Below are 21,742 nucleotides of genomic sequence, written 5' to 3'. Positions count from 1 at the left end.
AGGAGTGAGAATTCAGATCCTCAGTAGATCAGGATCTATTCAGGAGTTGGGCCATATTTTTCAGTCAAATAGTTTATTCACTGCAAAATGCAGTTTCGGGTCAATGAAACTATTCCAAATCTGGGTCGAATTCAGCAAATAGTTCCAGCCAGGAAAAACTAAATAGAAAATAGAAAAGGAGGACTTGTGGCACCTTAGAGACTAACCAATTTATTTGAGCATGAGCTTTCTCCGATGAAGTGAGCTGTAGCTCACGAAAGCTCATGCTCAAATAAATTGGTTAGTCTCTAAGGTGCCACAAGTCCTCCTTTTCTTTTTGCGAATACAGACTAATACGGCTGTTACTCTGAAACCTGTAAATAGAAAATGGCTGTTTACAATGGACTTTTCGGGGTTTTTTTTTAAATCCTTGTTTGTTCGTTTAAAATAAATCTAGCTAAATTTCCAAATGAAATGACAGTTTGAAATGAAAAGTCCATTGTAAACAGCCATTTTCTATTTACAGGTTTCAGAGTAACAGCCGTATTAGTCTGTATTCGCAAAAAGAAAAGGAGGACTTGTGGCACCTTAGAGACTAACCAATTTATTTGAGCATGAGCTTTCGTGAGCTACAGCTCACTTCATCGGAGAAAGCTCATGCTCAAATAAATTGGTTAGTCTCTAAGGTGCCACAAGTCCTCCTTTTCTTTTTGCGAATACAGACTAATACGGCTGTTACTCTGAAACCTGTAAATAGAAAATGGCTGTTTACAATGGACTTTTCATTTCAAACTGTCATTTCATTTGGAAATTTAGCTAGATTTATTTTAAACGAACAAACAAGGATTTAAAAAAAAAACCAGAAAACAAAATGCAATTTTTTCTTTTTCTGGTCAGATAAAATGATAAATAACAAATAGTTAGCAGGGAAATGACAAGCTGCAAATTTTGGCTGCAGATCCAAAGCCGAAGGGTGTTTTGGATCGAGGGGTATCCCGTGTCTTGTGGTTTCTCTTTGCCCGGTGATCCAAGTGGACGGCTCCCTGTGAGTTCAGGAGCAGTGAATGAAACAAAATTTTGGTGAGGAAAAAAATGAAAATTTTTGTTTCCAATTGACTGGAAAATAATATTTTTTCTGGAATTTTTGGTTTGGCCACCAAACCAAAGACTCCATTGCTTGTCATACACGCTCCCCAGTGGGTTGCATACGTACTGTCTCAGCCCTCTGCCATCCTTTGCTAAACTTCCCCCCTGCTTTGCTATAGGGCCAGTAGCTGCATCTGGGCATCGTATTCAGCCCTCCAGCAACCTGCTGCTCTGAACGAGATGGGGGATAGGGTTCTACCTGTACAACAAGGCCCAGATTTGCACCCTTTCAGTTGGGGTGTTTAAGACCAAATGGCCTGATCCTGAGGGCACCTGTCGTGCTAACAGGTGTTTGGGGTGCGCTCAGGATCGGTCAATGGTATATTCCATGCATGTCTCCTTCACCGTTTAATGCACGGCCGGGCGATGACAACCACAGCCAGGCGCGAGGCAGTTTCCTGTGAAGCTGCCCCATCAAATTAAACTGATCACATCAAGCTATCGCAAGCCCCACTGCTGCTGGACTCCTGCGTCCGGTTGTGGTGCGCATCATTCGAGAAGAGTGTTGATCAGTTGGAGAGGGAGCCAAGAGGAGCCATTAGAAAATCTGCCTTAGAGTGACAGACTCAAAGGGCTCAATCCATTTTCTTAAGAAAGAGCAGGTGAGCGGATTACCGTCTGTATGTACGTACGTACATACAAGAGGGGCAAATATTTAATAACGGGCTCGTCCACGTAGCAGAGAAAGGTATGTCATGATCCAATGGCTGGACGTTGAAGCGAGATGAATTCAGACGAGAAATAAGGTGTACATTTTTAACAGCCAGTGTCATTAAGCACTGGCCCAACGTCCCAAGGATCACGGCAGAGTCTCCATCGCTGACAATTTTGAAATCAAAATCGGCTGGTTTTCTAAACGCTCTGCTCTAGGGATTATTGTGGGGAAGTTCTCGGGCCTGGGCTACACAGGAGTTCAGGCTAGCTGATCACAACAGTCCTAGGAATCTATCACTCTCAGATCCACCCAACTAGCTACGGGGCAGCAGAATTCAGTACGACATGCAGCAGACAAGGCTGCTGTGTTTGCTATTGCAGGCTGTTTTAGCCACTGTGCTGCAGCTGGACTCATGGGGTGCCGTCTGCTCGGATCTCTATGGCAAGAGAAACCGCAAAGCACAGAGCATCCCCAGATCCAAAACACCCTTCAGCTTTGGGTCTGGAGCCAAAAAATCTATGGCGTGCGTCATTGCTCTGCTATGATTCTGATGTCATCGTCTCCTGGTAGTACCTACCAGCCCTAGGCATGGAACCAGAAACCTGAAACCCATTGTGCTAGGCGACATACATTTTTTATTGCTATTAGGTGCATTACGGTACTGCCTTGGTGCCCCAAGTCATGGACCAGGACCTCATTGTGCTATGGGCTGTAGATTTTTATTGCCATTAGGTGTATTATGGTAGCATCTAGGAGCTCCCATCTTGGACTGTACAAGGGGACGAACAGACCACTCTCACTAATTCAGTATTGCGGATCCAAAGGGTTCAGAAATCAGGAGTCAGGGCTCCACTAAAACTGAGGTTATTTTATAAAATGTCATGCTTTTTAAGCCAATCAACCTTGGGGTTCTTTTTGTTTGCCTTCTGGTTTCTCTGAGCCTTTCAGGGGTCAGGTTTCCAGCCCTTTCTTTGCAGCCACAGGGACCGGACCATTCGGGTTTTTTGCTTGTTTATAATGAAAGCTGAGATTCTCCCATGATTCTGGGAGCTGGGACCCGGAGAACAACAACAAAGATCAGTGGGACCGTTCCCCACCCTCCCTCCAATTACTCAACAAAACGAAAAAGCGCGTCACTGACGAAGCGAGGCCAATTCGTGCCCCACCCCTTCAGCTTCACCTGGTCGGTGTCTTTGAGCGGGTACGTAGATGGTGGGAAAGGAGGCGTTGTGCATCGTGCACTGGACTAGGATGCAGGAGACCCAACTGAGCTCTGCCATTGGCCTACTGGATGGCCATGGGCAAATCACATCCCCTCTCTGTGCCTCAGTTTCCCCATCAGTAAAATGGGGACAATGCTTCTGACCTCCTTTATAAAGCACTGTGAGATCCACTGATGATAGAGCCAGGAGGCATTGTTGTTATTATCTGTGCTTTCCTAAAAGACATGATTTGGTTCAAGAACAGCCATTGGACTTGCAGCAGGAATTAGTTCAGGGAAGTCCTATGGCCCCCTACTATGCAGAAAGCCAGACTAGATGATCACAGTGGTCCCTTTTGGCCTTCCTCCCTGTGGATCTTTGTCTATACAGCACCCAACACAATGGGGCCCCAATCCTCATCAGAGGTGCTGGGCAAAAAGTTTATTCTCCTACTGTTTTAAGCCTGTCTGTGGTACTTACCTGGCCCCCATCTCCATTGTGTCTGAGCATTTCACACTGCATTTGCCCTCACAACCCCTCTGTGAGGCAGGGAAGTGCTATAATCCTGCTAGAGTGACTAAGTGACTTTCCCAAGGTCTCACAGGTAAGCTGTAGCAGAGCAGGGACCCAAAGGCAGCTTTCCTGGCTAGCACTGGTCCACCCTTCCTCTCCAGAGCCCAGGCCCAGCTGCCTCTGGGCTGATCTACAGCTTTTCCTTTGGCCCACGGGAGACATGCAAACATCCTGTCACTCAGACTCCAAACCAGCAGATGCTGGGTTGTTGCTTAGCAAGTTGGAGTTCGTTTGAACCCGGATTTCACAGTGCGGGAGCGGGAAGAACTTATTTGAGTAAGAGGCAGAGAAAAATCTCTCTGTGAACTCCTGCAGAGCAAGAGAGATCAGGGTTGTGGGGCTTGCATTAGATCCTGTCTCTTAGAAAACAGGGTAGAGGAGACTCGTTTAAAATAAATCAAATCTCTTCTCCCGTGAGGACCACAGGGCCAGAATTCCAACGGCTAAAACACCGACAACTGGGGACTGATTTTTTGAAAAAGCTCCATCCATTTGCTCTGGGTTCTAATCCTGCCCTCACTGTACTGGCCAAGCGCCTTCCAGCCATGCACTAAGGGAGGTGACTAATATCTGGAAATCTGGCTAACATCTTAGCTCCCCATAGGCACCTACTTAAAGTGGCCAGATAAGATTTCCAAGAGCTTTCTCTGAGAGCCAGGCAGTTCTCGGGTGATGAGAGCTTTTGAAAATCTGCCCCTTCCCCACCTCATGTCAGAAATGGCTTGGCTGATTTGCTTCTGACTAGCTAAATTAATGGTCTCTTGCAGCACGTGTTAACTCCTTACGCTTAACAATCTGTTCCACCCTGAATGGAGCGGTGACCTTTCCCAGACCTGAAGAAGAGCTCCGTGTAAGCTTGAAAGCTCGTCTCTCTCACCAACAGAAGTTGGTCCAATAAGAGACAGTGCCTCACCCACCTTGTCTAGCTGAATTAAATCACTCCAGGACTGTGGAGGACATGTTCCTGGCCAACGGAGAGGGAGTGTTTTATCAGAGGAAAGGGGTAGGAATTAGGCACAAAAGGCATTCGAGCTGGTAGGGAATTTTCTGAGGTCTCGAGGATATGTTTTTTGTTGGGAAAAGCTGAAACTTTTTGCAGCAAAAGGTGGGTTTGGACAAAGTTTTTGACTTGAATTTTTTTTTGTCAAAACAGGACCCTTTGACATTTTCCAAAGGAAAAATTTCATTTTTTTTTCCTGGTTTGAAATGACATTTTGTTTTCCAATTCAAACTAAAGATAGCACAATTAAAACAAATTAAAGATGGTTGAAATCAGAATGAAACGTCTAAATCATCAAAGCAAAATGTTTCTACTGACCCGATCTAAAGATTTTTTTTTTCAGTCAGCAATTTTTATTTTTTGGAATTTCAACTTTTCCTCCTGATTCAGGATGGGAAAAAATGCCAAAATCTCAGCCATTTTCCCACGATGGGAAAATCATTTGCCAGAAGCTGGGAATGGGTGACAGGGGATGGATCACTCGGTGATGACCTATTCTGTTCATTCCCTCTGGGGCACCTGGCTTTGGCCATTGTCGGAAGACAGGATGGACCTTTGGTCTGACCCAGTCTGGCCGTTCTTATGCTTTTTCCCATCCAGCTCTACTTTTAGCTTTAACTATAGAAACACTAATAACAACAAGAATGCCTCATGAGAGTGACCATCTATAAAGAGCTTGTCAGCTGTGGATCTCTATAGCAAACCGCTCCTGCACCAATGGTCTTCAGCTGCAGGTTTGTGACCTGTGCCCATATGGTTTCGAAAGACAGATTTAGCTGCTTAGCGAAAGCATCATCAGTGATTTGCAGAGCTTCGAGATGGCAGGGGAGAATTTCTTCCTAGCAAACAGGGAGCCCAGGCTGTTTTCTAGGGAGCAGAGTGGGCGCGAAGACACGTGGGTTCTAGTCCTGCTCCTGGAAGGGAAGGGGGTAAAAGCAGGCCGCTAGGAGGCAGGGCTTCCTACCGCTGTCCCTAATGTGCGTGATTAGAACATGCCACCGCTGTGCCTTAGTCTCCCTATTGGTAATACATCACCATGACATGGTACAGATTAACACTCAGACATTATTTATGACTGGGTCCCAAACCCATTGACGTCAGTGGTTTCAGGCCCTTAGAGGGCAGCAGCGATAGAAATGCCAAGTGTTATCACAGTGTCAAATATTTTCACCTTCCTATTGCCAAGGAACGACTTTTTCATTCACAAACCTCTTTGCCCAAGTTACCCTCCCGCCCCACTCAGCTGCACTTGACCCATGGGTGGAGCCTGCTGCCATTAAAACCAAACCCCAGAATGGGTGGGAGGGGGCATTTGCACCTCTCCTAGGATGAAACCATCTGTCCCACTCAATATCATGGCATCGCACCTCCCATTTAGTGCTGTAAATGGTCAAATTGCTGCGGGGAATTGGCCACCATCGCTGAAGTAGCTCCTACAGGCCCTGAGATCAGGGCCCCCGTCATGCCAGATGCCGCACAGACACAGGGAGAGCCAGCCAGCCCCGACCCCAAAGGGCTCATGATCTAACTCCAGTGGTTCTCAACCTATTTACCACCGTGGGCCGCATCCCATACTACCTGTATGGCCCTGAGGAGGTCACATGGGCCACAGCTCTGTGCTGATTGGGCCGCAAGCGGCCCGGGGGCCTCAGGTGGAGAACCACTGACCGAGACAAAAGGTGGAAGGAGACTCAGAAGCGACTCAGCCAGGGTACCCAGCCGTCACGACTAGAACCTAGATCTCCTGAGCCCCACGCCGGTACCTTACCTGCTGTCCTACACTGCCTCCTTTAAAGGACCGCACCATGGTACATCTGGCCACAGTGGACGCTGCAGCTCTCCGGCTACTAGAATCTTTGAATCCTGGCAAACTCGCCCGATTAAGAGGCACAGGCAGGCTCTCTTAACTGCTAAGTGACACGTGGGATTTCAAAGCCACATCTACAAGGCCTGTCTCCTCTGGTGAAAGAGTCAAAAGGTTTCATTTTTTGATCTTTTGGTAACTCAATGTTTCCATTTTTCAGATTTTTACTTAAAAGGGCAAAGCCATTCTTAGAAAGGTAGCAATTGAAAGGAAACATTTTGGTTCGAGTCAAACAAAACATTTTGTTCAATCTGAAAAGAATTTTTTTCCGATTTGCTGAAAATGCTGAAAAATGTCATGTGCGTGTCAAGCTAAAACAATTCCCCCTCCTCTCCCCCCAACTTTTCAGACCTGCCAGCAAACCAAAAGACCTGTCATACACAGCTCTAGCTGGAATCTCAAAGCCAAGATCCTTGGGCTACTACAGGGGTATTTGAGGGTGAAACTGACTCGTAACAAAGTTAAATTGACCAGTGTCACTCTGTCTAGCTCAGGGTTTTACACGGCTGCGCATCATCGCAATATCTGGGCACATTCCATTTAAAATCTATAGCAAGAGCAAAATCCCCTAATGGATTTCATGGAGTCCCTGGCACTTTTCCCTTTTAGGGGTCAAAACTCCACTTGGGGCAGGCTGCTTTTAGGGGTTAGAGTTTTTTCAGATTTTATTAATTTCCTATTTTTGTTTGGTTTGTATGTGTTTGAGTGCAGACAGGGTGTCTGTGTTGGTTCGGGGTAGATGGAGTGTCTGCATTGAGATTCAGGGACAGACTGGGGGTCAGTATTAGGGGTAGATGGGGTGTCTGTGTTGGGGTTCCGGGGTAGATGGGGCGTCAGCGTTGCAAGTGTGAAGAGGCAGTGCTAAGACAGTCAGCCTCTGGATTTGACTGATCTCCCCAGGGAGTTTGTTCCATAGCCAGATTCTCCCCCAACCCCCCTCCATTACAGTATAATGTTCCTGTGAGAGCTGGGAGAAATGCCAGAAAATAAAACAGGATCAATAGTGAAAAGTAAATTTAATTTTAAAAGTTCTTTCAGTCTGAATCATCTCAGGTCTTAGTCAACAAAAGATTTTTTTTGTCTCCTGTAGAAGGAGCCTAGTTCTCCATTTGCCCTACACCTTGTGCAGTCATTTCCACTAGTGCAACGCCGATGTGAAACTCTGCCATTCTGGTGTGGTAGCATTTTGCACCAGGGGCAAGGACAGCACAAGGTGCAGGGCAGGGGAGAATCTGAGTTTTAAATGTTTATTGCTAGCAAGCCATCTAGAAGGCAGTGTGGCTGAGTATATGGAAGACGGGGCCCTCAGCAGCCCTGGGTTCTGTTCCTAGCTCTGCAACTGGCCTGGGTGGGTGACCGTGGGCAAGTCACTGCCTTGCTCTGTGCCTCAGTTTCCCCATCTGCAAAATGGGAATAATGCTATTGATCCTCCTTTGTGAAGCACTTTGAGACCTATGGATGAAAAGTGCTGTACAACAGCTAGGGATGAGGATAATAATAATAATAATGATTAAACCCCAGGCTTCAGGGTTCAAACGAAGCTCTAACTATTAAGAATCAGAATGAGACCTTCATGGGGGCAGATTTTCCCACTTCTGCCTTCTACAGGGTTCTATACCTTCCTCTAAAGCAGCAGGTGCTGGGCACTGCGGGAGACAGACCACTGGGCTAGATGGACCTCGGGTCTGATGCAGTCTGGCAATGCCTGTGTTCCTAATCAGACAAGATTTGCTTTTTGCTTTTCTAATTAACACGCCAGTCTGGACCCAGCTCTCCCCCCAGGCTGGTGTCAATCTGGAGCAACTCCAAGGAAGCCCACAGAGGTACACTGCTGTGACCAGACTCGGCTGTTCTCATTTTCCTAGGGGCGGCAGCAGGGAATGCTAGACTGCGGTGGTGCCCTGAACTCAGAGCTTGGGCAATAAAGATCAACGGCCACGTTTACAGCAATGGCACCTGCAGGTCCCAGAGGCCTCAGCAGGGACTGTGTGTGCTCAGCACTCTTGAAAAAAACTCAGACCTTAAACACAGGAATCCTGAGTCCCTCTGGTCTGGTATCCTGTCTCCGAAAGCATCTGGGGCTAGATGCCTCAGAGGACACCCCCTAGTGGACATCGGTGGAATAACCTACTCCTGGAGGAAGTTCCTTCCTGACCTCATCAGGGAGTGGCTAGCTCACGCCCTGAAGCCGGAGAGTTTATAGCCCTTATAAATTTACCACCATCTAAACCAGGTATAAATCTACCCACCTCAGCAGTCAGATTCCCCCCCTCCCCACTGTGGTTCTTATCGTCTTCGTGACCTTCTTTTCTTTTCTCCCTCTAGACTCATTTGATTGATTAGTTGCTTTTAATGAGTTGATTTCTCCCTGACTTAATTCTCTTTTGATCGGTGGCCTGGCCTGTTTCAGAAAGACGTGTCGTACCTGTGCCAGGGTGATTAAATCTCACCCCTTAGGGCACAGAGGATTCAGAGGTCGCTGAAATCTCACGACATGAATGCCTGAGACATTGCGAAGGTTGTAGGAACAGGCCTCTGATTATACAGAGTTTCAGCAACCTCATTATTACCTGCCCTTGGCAGCTTGGGCCCAAATCTCACAAGCTTCCTCACTGAACACAACTCCCGAATCCTAAACTAGAGCTGGTTGGGAACTTCCCGGCCAAACGATTTGCATCAGAAAATGCAGAGGGAGGAAAAAGCCCATTGCCTCCAGGGACAGGAGCTTGGCCCTGAGACTCGGCCGACCCCGCAGCTAAAAAGCTGGGAACATGCTGGAGAAAAGAGACCTTAGACAAAGCAGCAAAGATTTAGTCTGACTTTTTAGGAAGCTTTGGTTGATCCCTAGTAAATGGAAACCAAGATGTCACTCACCTTCCCTCTCCCAGCCCCCTTCCCCTCCCAGCCCAGCCCAGCCCTTTACTGTGCTGTTCTTTTGCTTGTTTTCTGATTATTTTGTGGGGGAGGGAATAAATACGGAAAATTCCAAGAGAGTGACCCACCCCAGGTAGCCATGTGGGGAGGGAGCTCATCTGAGATGTGGGAGACCAAGGTCCGAGTCCCTGGCCTTACTTTCCAGCCAGCCCTGCCCTAAGTGTCATCTGCATCTCGGCCCCCTCCCCCAGTCGCCTTTCGTTCAAAGCCCATTTAATGCCCCCAAATAGAAAAGGAGGACTTGTGGCACCTTAGAGACTAACCAATTTATTTGAGCATGAGCTTTCGTGAGCTACAGCTCACTTCATCGGATGCATACCGTGGAAACTGCAGCAGACTTTATATACACACAGAGATCATGAAACAATACCTCCTCCCACCCCACTGTCCTGCTGGTAATAGCTTATCTAAAGTGATCATCAAGTTGGGCCATTTCCAGCACAAATCCAGGTTTTCTCACCCTCCACCCCCCTACACACAAACTCACTCTCCTGCTGGCAATAGCCCATCCAAAGTGACAACTCTCTTCACAATGTGCATGATAATCAAGGTGGGCCATTTCCTGCACAAATCCAGGTTCTCTCACCCCCTCACCCCCCTCCAAAAACCACACACACAAACTCACTCTCCTGCTGGTAAAAGCTCATCCAAAGTGACCACTCTCCCTACAATGTGCATGATAATCAAGGTGCGAATACAGACTAACACGGCTGTTACTCTGAAACCTGTCTTAATGCCCCCGCAACCCAGTGATTCTTTCTTTCTTTATTGGTATTAGATTAGAGGCCCCCAGCCAAGATCAGAATCCCAGCTAGATGCCTCTGCCCCCAAAGAGCTTCTAATCTAGATAGGCAAGGTGGTCAAAGGGTGGGCGAGGGAAACAGAGGCACAGAGCGGAGAAGCAATTTGCCTGGGCCAGGACAGTCACAAGGCCCAATTCTTTGACGGGGAATCATTGCAGCCGTGGTGTCTTGCAAGTCCCCAGAGAAGGGAAGTGATTTGGCTCCGATCAGGGGCAGAACTGGGATTAGAACCAAGTTATCCGAGTCTCAGGCCAGGTGGCTACAGATAGAACCAGAGCACCTCTGCTAGCCCCCTGCTTTCCCTGCCGCTGTTCCTATGGTGATCCCGTCTCTTCTCTTCCCTCCCACCCACCGCAGCCGTGCAACGGGGACGCATGGCCCACACGCAGACCAGCCCCGGCCAGTACCTGCTGAACAACGGAGACCCATACAATGGCCACTCCTACCTGACCGGCTTCATCTCCCTGCTGCTGAGGGCTGAGCCCTATCCAACCTCCCGCTACGGGGCCCAGTGCCTGCAGTCCAACATCATGGGCATCGAGAACATCTGCGAGCTGGCCGCCCGCCTGCTCTTCAGCGCCATCGAGTGGGCCAAGAACATCCCCTTCTTCCCCGACTTCCAGCTCTCCGACCAGGTGTCCCTGCTGCGCATGACCTGGAGTGAGCTCTTTGTGCTCAATGCCGCCCAGTGCTCTATGCCGCTGCACGTGGCCCCGCTGCTGGCGGCCGCCGGCCTCCACGCCTCGCCCATGTCAGCCGACCGGGTGGTGGCCTTCATGGACCACATCCGGGTCTTCCAGGAGCAGGTGGAGAAGCTCAAGGCCCTGCACGTCGACTCGGCGGAGTACTCCTGCCTCAAAGCCATCGCTCTGTTCACACCAGGTGAGCGGGGCTCAGGGGCGGGGCTGGGGCAGATCTCTCCCCCCATTGGTGATTCCTGTCTCAAGCCCCTCCCCTTGTTCGCACCAGGTGAGTTGCAGCAAGGGGCAGGGACGGGGCTAGAGCAGGTGACCTGTGTCTTTGAAAGCTGTCACCTTGTGCATGCCAGGGGCGTTGTGCTGGGGGACGGGGGCAGGTCTGTCTCCCGTTTGTAGCTGCCTCCTCCCTATCCTTAGGGCTGGTGACAAATCTTTCATTGTGGCTTTCAGCACAAATTTTTCACCTCGTTTGACATTTTCTCAATGGGATCCGTCACCTTTTGGCTTTGAGGAGTCCCTTCACCTCCAGGGAGAGAACAGGGTGGGGCAGGAAAGGTGGAAAAAATGTTCATTTCTGTTTTCAGTGTCAGGATTTTACTTGGCTGGTGACGTTCACCTTGTTTGGCCGCGTTTGTTTCACGTTCTGCTGTTTTGGTCAGTTTCACTTTTGCCTGCTAGAGCAAAATGCTGGTGCTCCTTAGGGTTTTCAGGATCACAAGAGAATTGCACCAAAAAAAGTCATGAAATGTTTCCATTAATATCAGGTTTTGTTAAATCTCCTCCTTTTTAAAACACAAGCCTAATTTGCAGAGGTTGGAACTAAAGTGACAGTGCGGTGTTGCCAACGCTCTTGATTTTATCGCGAGTTTCACAATTTTTGCTAGTTTTCTTAAAGCCCCAGCTCCTGGACTCATGTGACTATGTGAGACTCTTCGCTTTATTCTTTCTCAGCTTTTCTTTTGTCGTAGCAGAAAAAAAGCTTGGAAACCACGACCTCTAAAGGGTAAAAAGCCCCAAAAGACAAAAACCAAAGCACAAAGGGTGAATGCAAAGAAACCCAAATTAATTCTCTTTTAAAAAATCTTATTTTGAAGCCAATCTCATGGTTAGGTGGGGGTGGGGGGAATCTGACTTATGATTTTTGGACACATGGGGTTCTAACAGTCTTTCTAAAGGTGAACTTCAAAGCAAAAAAAAAAATTAAAAAAAAAAGTTAAACCCTGATTTGTGTGTTCAGTGCCCCATCTCCATGGATCAGGCCATGAGCTGCATCCAGCAGTGAAATCAGCTGTAGTTCATTTCTCTCAATCCTTCCTCCAGATTTTCAGAAATATTTAACATCCAGCAGCTCTCATTGAGGCACCTAAACACCAATAAAGGGGCCAGATTTCCAAGACTGCGCTGAGCACCCAGTAGCTTGCATTGTTCTCTATGGAAACTACTGGATTATAATTCTCAATAGACGCTGCTGGTGGCTGAGTCTGTTTGAAAATCTGGCTCTTGGTAGTTTTCGCCTTAATTAACATTCATCAGGCGGAATTTTGAGACACACGATTTATTTGATTAAAAAAACGGCAATTCATCAAAACCCAAATTGTTATCAGAATGGGGTCTGTTTCGATGAACCTCCCAACTTAGGGTGACCAGATAGCAACTGTGAAAAAACGGGACGGGGGTCGGGGGTGTGGGGGTAATAGGTGCCTATATAAGAAAAAATCCCCCCAAATGGGACTGTTCCTATAAAAACGGAACATCTGGTCATCCTATCCCAACTCAAACAATTACTAGGGAAAGAAACCGATGAGATTGTCAAAATATTTCATTTCTGACATTTGCAAAACCAAAAAGAGTCCGTTTTCCGAGACGAAACAATTGTTTGTTTTTAAATGTTTTAATAAAAAGGTTGGCGTGGAAATAAAACATTTCAAAATGATCAAAGGAAAATGTTTCAACTGACCTGACCCAATTTCCCCCCCACCCCAAGCTTTTGGTTTGCAAACATTTTTGAGATTTCGATTTTACATCCTGATTCAGGGTATGCGATTTTTTTTTTTTTTGATATCTCAAAAATTTGCGTGGCTCAGGAAAACTCTTTCTGGCCCCGCTGTGAGCATAGGATGGATTATAGCTAATACCATGACTTTGGGCATTCTCCGTTGCCCTGCATCTTGCGCAGTTATTTAGGCTGATGCACAGTGAATGCAGACCACTACCGTTCTGATCCAGGAGCCTCTTACACTCACTTTGCACTGATGACTCTTTTCTCAGGGGCCTCAATCCACACAGGAATCCAGGGCTTAGCTCTGGTTTCCTCTTCGCTAGGCGACTCTCCTTGAACTCGGAGGTTTGCCCCGCGCGGAACCTGCAGCAAAGTCACTGTGCTGGGCTTGTGACATCAGCCGTTGCCGACGCAGGGGGTTGTGAGGTCACAAGCACAGAGAGGTATGACTTCACTGCCGTGCTGCGTGGGAGAACCAGGAGTGCGTCTTGGCGTTCAATGAGGAGCAGTCGTTAGAAAAAACGACTACCCACAGCAGCACAAGAGGGCGGGGGCGTTTCCTTGTTCTGATTTTCCACGCTCACTCTGGTGCGGGAAAATCCACATGGACGTGCTAGCTGGGGTCAGGGTGGAATCTGGCATACGCTCCCTTTGTACTGAACTGCACAGCGAGGCATATAATTAGGTTGGGTCTTCCAGCACTGGTTGTAGATGGAGAAATATGGATGGGTTATTGGTCTATTCCAGCAGAAGAGGGCTGGATCATAAGTCTCTGAGGACACGGTAGGCAGGTGACCTGCAGACTGGAGAGCTTAGACATTTGTTCCGGTCTGGCAAAAAGCAGGATCAATGGATCAATAGACCTGGCAAGTCTGGTATTCCTAACCACACAGGGAAATTAATCTGAGAGCAGATGTCCTTAAAAAAGTCTAGACATTTGCACTCAATTCAGGCCTGCATTTCCAAGAGTCAGCTGCGACATTCGAGTCGGCGGATAGATTGACCCCTGATCACCTACGGATGGGGTTTTAGAGCAGAAACCCAGTGAAGAATCAGCCCTTCTAAATTAAGGTTAAAATCCCCCATCTGATTCTAATCAGGAAGGGATGATATCCACTGGGTGGATTAGTGATCTATAGGTCTGTTCTATTACTGACAGGTAGGAATCACTGAAAATCTTGAGTCAAATCCCCTCTGCCTAAATTACAAGATTGGCTAAAAAACCATGAGGGGTTTTACACAATTCTCTTGCAGTGCTGGAAACCTGACAGAATGCCAGCATTTTGCGAGTTCAGGAGAAAGCAAAGCTGATTAAAAACAGACCGTGACACTAAGGCGGTTCATTGAATCAGGGAAGTCAAAAACCCGGCAAAGAAAAAACAGAAATGAACATTCCCCCCCCGCCCCGCTTTCCTCTCCCTCGTGGTGATTTCTTTTTCAATGGCAAATGTGGGCTTCATGTTTTCAAGCTTCTAACTGCAACCGGCAGGGTGAGAAAGGTACTTAAAAAAAAAAAAATTAAAAAGCAGAAGAAAGAATGAAAGCTGAGATTCTCCCATCATCCTCTGATGCCAGGAGCTGGAGCTTTAAGGAAAACCAGCTGTTGTCGCGAGAGGAATGGCGAAGCCTTGAGAGCTGAAGCTCAGGGCTGGCATGGTTGCCCCTCCATCAGGGAATAGCCACCAGTGTGCCCCTTACGCAAGCGATCACACCATGCCTGACCCCGGGCAATCCCCATGGGAGCCATACGAAGACAGCTAGAGAGAGGACTTTGGAGCACCTGCATCAAATGTCATTGATCAGGCTCATCTCAGTGTGAAATATGGGCAGGTTTGCTTCATGGGGGCCCTGTCATCCTTTGATGCCAGCCTCCCAGGGGCCAGTTATTACAGTAGCACCCAGAGGCCACAGCTGCTCTTGCTGCCCCATCGTGCTAGGTGCTGTACCATGCCTAGTAAAAGATCCTGCCCCAAAGAGCTTATAACCTCATGATTTACCCAAGGCCACCCAGCAAAACCAGCAATAGAACCCAGGTCTGCTAGACCACGTCCCTCACCACTAGACCACACTGCCTTTACTGGCCTCTGCCCCCCAGCCTCAGTGACCATGCGTTTTGCTGCCCCAGGGCAACTCTTTGTGCTCCATCTGTGTGCCACTTCACAGATCCCATCTCCTGTCTCGATCCGATTCGCCATTTGTCCCACGCTGTGCACAACCGCTCACACCAGGGCCAAGTTCCAGCCTGATAGATAGCACCATGCAGGGCACACAGAGAATCGACCCCTTTTTCCGGTCAAGGCAGAGCGTGCAGCAGGGCAAGCGGCCTCAGCAGCCGTACACTGCCCTCTGCCCTGGCACGCTGCCAGCCCTGACTGGCAGACGAGCCGAGAAGAGAGCTCCGTTTCCAGGCCACTGACCAGTGACATTTGGTCTCGACCCCATCTGGGCCAGGCTGCATGTACCCCCTTTTCCATCCCCTGAGCCAGCCGGTCTTACTCAACTCGAGTTAATTCCCCTAACCATTTAGGGCCAGAACGTGGATTGGTTTTTAGAAGGGGAACTTCCCAGGCTTCCCTCATCCCCACTTTCCTCCCAAATAAATTTTCACTGTCAAGCAATTCCTAGTGTGGGATTCATTTTCAGGGACGCCCCCCCCCCACACACACACAATGAGTTTTCCCCCAGTGCTGCTAGCTCTTGTGGTTTTATCGCAAGTCTCCTGATATTTCATCTGGTTTTTGAAGCCCCAGCTCCTGGAGTCATGTGACAATGTATAAGTCTCGGCTTTCAATTACCAAAACCACAAAGTTTCTAGCCCTTGTGGGAGCATAGCAAAGCTTGAAAATGTGACTCCCCTAAAGGATGAAAAGTGGAAGGGAAATAAAAAAACAGCCTCAGATTTATTTATTTTTTTACATCTCCGGGCCAGCAAGCTTGGGGATCACAGCTAAGTTCCTGCCCCCCCCCCCGCCCCGTTGTAAAACCGTTGCTGCCAGTCATTGGCCTGGCTGTCTCTGTGCTAGAGTCAGAGGGGCCTGGTCTGGAAGAGAAGAGGAAGCGGGTCAGGCTTGAGGGACATCAGTCAAGCTGTGGGGGGGACGAGGGCTGGAATAGCAGGGGGCTGCATGTTGCAATTGAGGGGCATCAAGGGGAACATCATGGCTGGTAGAGCAGGATGGGGTGTGGTCAGGAGTGAGGTGCATTGGCAGAACTGTGGGGAGAGGGGGTCCTAGGGGTGGAATAGCAAGAGCTGTTGTTTGCACTAAGGGCCATCAGTGGAGCTCTGTGGGGGAAGCAGGGTGGGACGCGGAACAGGACTAAGCTGCATCCGCAGAGCCAAATGGCATGAGTAACCTGGAGCCTGGCCTGCTGCTTTCGCCACTTCCCTTGGGCCGTGAGTCCAGGCAGCGTGCGACGTGAGAGACTTTGCTCTGCGGCTCTCCGGCTAGTCTGGACTGTAAAAATAACTCCTCTTAACCCTCTCCTGTCATCAGCTCAGATCCCAACAGCCCCTACCCTGCCACGAGGGAAACTGAGCCGACATTTCCCACCCTGGCCAACATCAGCTCCAGCCACGGTAGCGCCGCTGGGCGCTCTAGTGTAGACAGGCGACAGCTCAACAGCTCTGAGCAGGTGACTCATCTAGGCTAGGGCTCCTGAGGTGGCTCACACCAGTAAGAAGGAGGCAGCGTGGACTAGTGGCTAAGGTCAGGCAGGGCTCTCACGAGACCTAGGTTTTATTCCTGGCTCTGCCACTGACCTGCTGTGTGATCTTGGGTAAGTCACTTTGCCACTCCCTGCCTCCGTTTCCCCACCCACTCTTGGTCTGTCTGGTCAATTTTGATGACAAGTTCTTGGGGGTAGGATCCGTCTCTTGCTAAGTGTATGTATAGCACCTGGCACGATGGGGCCATGATCTCAGACGGGGGAGGGATGCGTTGGGGGACGGGTCCCTATGCCTCTGCTTCCACTCCAACATTTGGTCGGGTTTGTCAATTGAGACTTAAGCTCTGCAGAGCAGAGGCTGGATGTGCAGCGCCTGGCACCGTAGGGCCCTGATCTCAGCTGGGATCTCTAGGAGCTGCCATAATAACGAAGCCACCGCACTGGGGAGATTTTTGCAAGACACCCCTAGGGCAGCCAACGGACTGAGGCACAAACCGCCCGGCCCCTCTCCCTCACTGCACCTCCCAGGCACCCCACCCGCCCAGCCCCTTGGTGGCCTTTGGAGGAAGGTTGGCATGCTGAGCGTTTTTAGGAGCCAGCTATTGTCAGCAGCGTTGGAGCCATTCTTTCAGCCCGGGCTAAATGTCTGTGTAATAGCTGGGCTGCGTTTGAAAGGCTGCGGGTGTGAATGTCTTAGCTCCGAGCCCCCTTTCAGAGCTGTCAATAGTGGTTATGGCCCCCGACTGAATGGCGAGAACTCATTCAGGGCCGTGAAAGGAGCCCCTTCTCCTTTGCCTCAATTCAGGCCGTGAATTGAGCAAACTCAGCTGGGCTGGGGGCATCCTTTATTGCAGGGTGGGAAACACCAATCTTCACCCTGCTCCTCACACACTGGGCTCTAGGGGAACCGCTCCTCCTTTGAGGATGAATGGCTGGGATTGGGGAGATGTGTTTGGAAGGAGCCTGGGGGTGAGCATTGCTCTAGAGAGAATAGGCCAATGGGAGATGTAGAGGGCAAGGCAGGGAGGAGTTTGCGAATCTAGCCTCCTGGGGATTGAGGATGAGGCTGCACTGGGCGAAGGGGTTTGGAAAGGTGAGGAATGGAAAGCTCGCTTCTCTTTGATCATGGAGATGTTTATCGGCACCTTCCATCCCAAAGGGTCTCGAGAAAGGAAATTGCGGCAATCGCTGCTACGATGCAGCCACTGCTGGGGTGGGACGTGGCAGTTTTTGGAACAGCACACAAAAACGCTGCGCACGTTTTAGGGCCGGAAGGGAAAACTAGCGTACGCAGCACAGAGAGTTGAAAACCTCAAACCGAAGTGCCCGCTGTTTCCGTTGGGCCGGGTTTGAAACAGACCCATTTCTCACCCGGAAAATGATGTTCCCCAGGGTCGTTTAACAATTGAAATCATCACTGAAGATTTTCCTTTATGAAAGAATCTGGCTTTTGGTAAAACTGTGCCACGGAGAAAGAAAAGCCCAGAATCTGTAGCCATGGATTTCGTTACTGCAAAAATGGCCATTTTTAAGCCCCCAAAGAGTTTTCATTTAGAACCTTTCCCTTAGCGCTGGTGTCCAGCTGATGCTGGGGGGCAGGACTTTTGGCAGGACATTGTGTAGCATATTGCAGTTTAAACAAGACTCTGATGCGAATTGCCTTCCTCGGCCAAAGGTCACGGAACTAATGAGCCCAGGTGGCTAGCAGTTTGGTTCAGGAATTATACAAACTGTAAAACCCGTTCATTTACCACAACCAGCGTGCAGCTAAAATTGGGGACTGAGATTCAGGCCTCTCTGGGTTCTAGTTCCACCTGAGATCTTGTGGCAGTCAATTGACTTATCAGTGCCTCAGTTTCCCATGTTCTCTGGTCTCTCCACATCCAGCCCCTCTCTGTTGTTTGTTACATCACGTGCATAACTGGGTTGGGAACTGCTTGGAGGCAGGTACTGTGTCTGTTTGATCAGCCTGTAATGTGCCTAACAAGCTTCTGGTCATCGATTTGATCCCCATTGCCAGGGAGTCCCACAGGTTAATTGACTGTGCTAGGGAGACCCACAGGTTAACCTTTGCTGTTGCAGGGAGTCCTACAAGTTATTAGTATTAGTAGGAGCATTGCCAGCAGGTCGAGGGAAGAGATTATTCCCCTCTATTTGGCACTGGTCAGGCCACAGCTGGAGATCTGCATCCAGTTTGGGCCCCCCACTACAGAAGAGATTTGAACAAATTGGAGAAAATCCAGCGGAGGGCAACGAAAATTATTAGGGGCCTGGGGCACATGACTTACGAGGAGAGGCTGAGGGAACTGGGGTTATTTAGTCTGTAGAAGAAAAGAGTGAGGGGGGTTTTGATACCTGAAGAGGGGTTTCAAAGAGGATGGAGCTCAGCTGTTCTCAGTGGTGGCAGATGACAGAAGAGGAGTAATGGTCTCAAATTGCAGTTGGGGAGGTCTAGGTTGGCTATTAGGAAACACTATTTCGCTAGGAGGGTGGTGAAGCACTGGAATGGGTTACCTAGGGAGGCGGTGGAATCTCCATCCTTAGAGGTTTTTAAGGCCTGGCTTGACAAAGCCCTGGCTGGGATGATTTAGTTGGGGTTGGTCCTGTTTTGAGCAGGGGGTTGGACTAGATGACCTCCTGAGGTCTCTTCCAAGCCAATATTCTATGTTTCTAAATTAGCCCCAACTGTGACCTGTGGCAGGGAGTTCCGCAGATTAACCCTGCCCCTGCCCTGCAGAACTGTCCCGTACAGGCTGCAGCTGAGAGCCATGTTCCCTCACCTGCCTCCTCCCTTGCTCTCCTTGCAGACGCAGTGGGCCTTTCGGATCTGGGCCCCGTGGAGAGTATCCAGGAGAAGTCGCAGTGCGCCCTGGAGGAGTACGTCCGGAATCAGTACCCCAACCAGCCCAGCCGTTTTGGAAGGCTGCTGCTCCGCATGCCCTCCCTGCGCATCGTCTCCGCGCCCGTCATCGAGCAGCTGTTCTTCGTCCGCCTGGTGGGCAAGACGCCCATCGAGACCTTAATCCGGGACATGCTGCTGTCGGGATCTAGCTTCAACTGGCCCTACATCCCCATGCAGTGAGGAGGGCGGCAGGAGGAGCTGGGCTTTCCAGGGCAGCGGAGACGCACCCCTGGATTCCATCCGGAGCAGGAAGGATCGCTGTGAGCCCTCCCTGCTTTGGAGGAACAGGCAGGACTCACCGGGACGGGTTGACGGTCCCATGACGTTGGGGCATGGGGCGTGAGGCCCAGCGTCTGGACTCCGGAGAACAAAAGGGGAGTGGAACTGATTCTTGAAGGGGTTGATTCTCAAAAGGCCCTTCCTGTTCCCTTTCCAATGGGGCAGGAATTCCCACTTGCCCCCCTCCCATCCCCGATCTACTCTACCAGCGTGACACTGACATAACCACATTTAATCATGCAGCTACCTTTACCCGTTTGCTTCTGTTTGACCTGTACGCACTGAAAAAATCTGGACCTTCCTCCTCTCCCGGCCTGCGAGGGGACTCTGCAAACCAGGGACAATCTGCACCCTATCTGTGGGACTTTGCTCTGCTTCCAAATGCCCAACGACTTGCCACTTCCTGGCAGCCTGCACGTACCGAATCCTATGGCTGGGCACCTGAGACCACACGAGCCTGTCTCGGGCTTTGACTATATCAGCATTTGGTATCCGGCAGCTGAGAACTGAGGACTCATTACCGGAGTGGCCTTGATCACGCGACAAATTGCTCTCTCCCTTTTTGGTGGGGGCAGCAGGGTTGTCAAAAAAGCGGGGGGAGGGTAAGACACACACAAAGCCGAGCCTGCAATCTCATTGCCCGTGTGTGGGTGTGGTGGGATGGGGAGGGGAGGGGTAAAGTTTACCATTCCCCTTGGAATAAGAGAGGCCTGAGGCATGGACTATTTATAAATAAAATAAACCTATATTATATCCTAAATTCTTCTGTTCTCCCCTTGAAAATGAAAGTGTATATCCCCCCTCTCATCTCCTTTTGTTTTTAATTTCCCCCTTCTCCTTTGTAAAGATATTTTGCTGTGGATTGTGGATTTCTCTTTGGAAACAAACAAAACAAAACAAAACAAAAAAACCAGTTTTTTTTTTTTTTTGGTGGAGCTGGCATTATAATTAAAACTGATGATTGCTGAACTCATTCCAGGTTTTCTTCTTCTTCTTGCTAGAGCGCCCCGGGGCTCTGCGCATTTGGGAAGCCGAGCTGTCGGTTCGCCAGCCACCGGCGGCGGAGACAGATGGTCCCACCTAGTGAGATGGGGCACATGTCTCAGGAAATCGAGCCCAACCGCGACTGTTACATGTTACCTTGGTGGAAAGAATGTAAAGGAGACAGGGCCGGTGATGCAGATTCAGGGAGTGAGACTTATTCCAGGTGCTGCTGTAGGAGAGCACTTAAGCACGTGCTTAACTTTAAGCAAGCGTGTAAGTGTCATTCCTGAATCCTGCATGCTCATGCTTCACTGAACCGGCTTCACACTGAGATGTACTCAAACTAAACCCATAGCTCTGAACGCCACTGACCCTTGGGGAGGTTTGGGTCTCAGCTGCATCACTGGATCTTTTCTTTAGCGTGGCCTGAACCAGAACCCCAGATCTGGCTGTTTTGGGGACCAAGGAATTACCACCTTTCATTCAATGCATTGGTTACAGGGTTCAGTGCTGAGCATATAACAATGAGTGGTGTCGTCAACTCTTGGACCAGGTGTCCCATTATGCAGATGACAGATCCCGATTAGCCAGCCCCATTGAGTGGGACAGTGATACAGGGACTACAAAAAGAAATATTATAGCATCTAGAAAGCCCAACCGAGATCAGGGCCCATTGTGCTAGGCACTGCACAGACAGAAAGTGAGAGACAGGTCCTGCTCTGAAAAGCTTACAAGCTAAGTAGACAAAAGGTGGGAGGGGAAACTGAGGCACAGAGGAGTGATGAGCTTTGCCCAAGGTCACCGCGTCCCCTACCCACTAAACCATGCTGTCTTCCCTGCACATTTCACTCTGCTAAACAAAATCAAGAGCTATGGGACCGCACAGCCCAGACGAGAACCCAGGTCCCTGTCTAGCACTGTAACCACAAGGCCACGCTGCCCCTCCCAAAGACGCTGCAGCAGCGCAGCTGAGTCCTCAAGCCGGTGTCGCAGCTCCGGCTGAATCCATCGCCTCTGGGGGCTGCAAAACTGACAGCCCAAGGCCTCCATTTTAGGTT

General features: G+C 49.5%; 1 protein-coding gene across 3 annotated transcripts in view; it reads left to right on the top strand.

The window, feature by feature from the left end:
- Positions 1-20,662, top strand: part of LOC140902546 (nuclear receptor subfamily 2 group F member 5) — a 31,864-nt gene extending 11,202 nt beyond the window's left edge. Inside the window, exons 1-3 of one of the 3 annotated variants that reach the window (XM_073322724.2) lie at positions 2,329-2,981; positions 10,514-11,038; positions 19,327-20,662. In XM_073322724.2, the coding sequence (XP_073178825.1) occupies positions 10,531-11,038; positions 19,327-19,601 (783 nt within the window). In that variant the 5' untranslated portion in view covers positions 2,329-2,981; positions 10,514-10,530 and the 3' untranslated portion in view covers positions 19,602-20,662. Of the gene's footprint in view, positions 1-2,328; positions 2,982-8,560; positions 8,653-10,513; positions 11,039-19,326 lie in introns of those variants that run through there. The other 2 variants (XM_073322723.2, XM_073322722.2) reach the window with 2 other exon arrangements.
- The last annotated feature ends 1,080 nt before the right edge of the window (positions 20,663-21,742 follow it).

The sequence above is a fragment of the Lepidochelys kempii genome, chromosome 24, assembly GCF_965140285.1.
Source record: "Lepidochelys kempii isolate rLepKem1 chromosome 24, rLepKem1.hap1, whole genome shotgun sequence".
Lineage (NCBI taxonomy): Eukaryota > Metazoa > Chordata > Testudines > Cheloniidae > Lepidochelys > Lepidochelys kempii.
The sequence above is the reverse complement of the archived record's forward strand: the minus strand, read 5'-3'. Positions and strand labels throughout refer to the sequence as shown.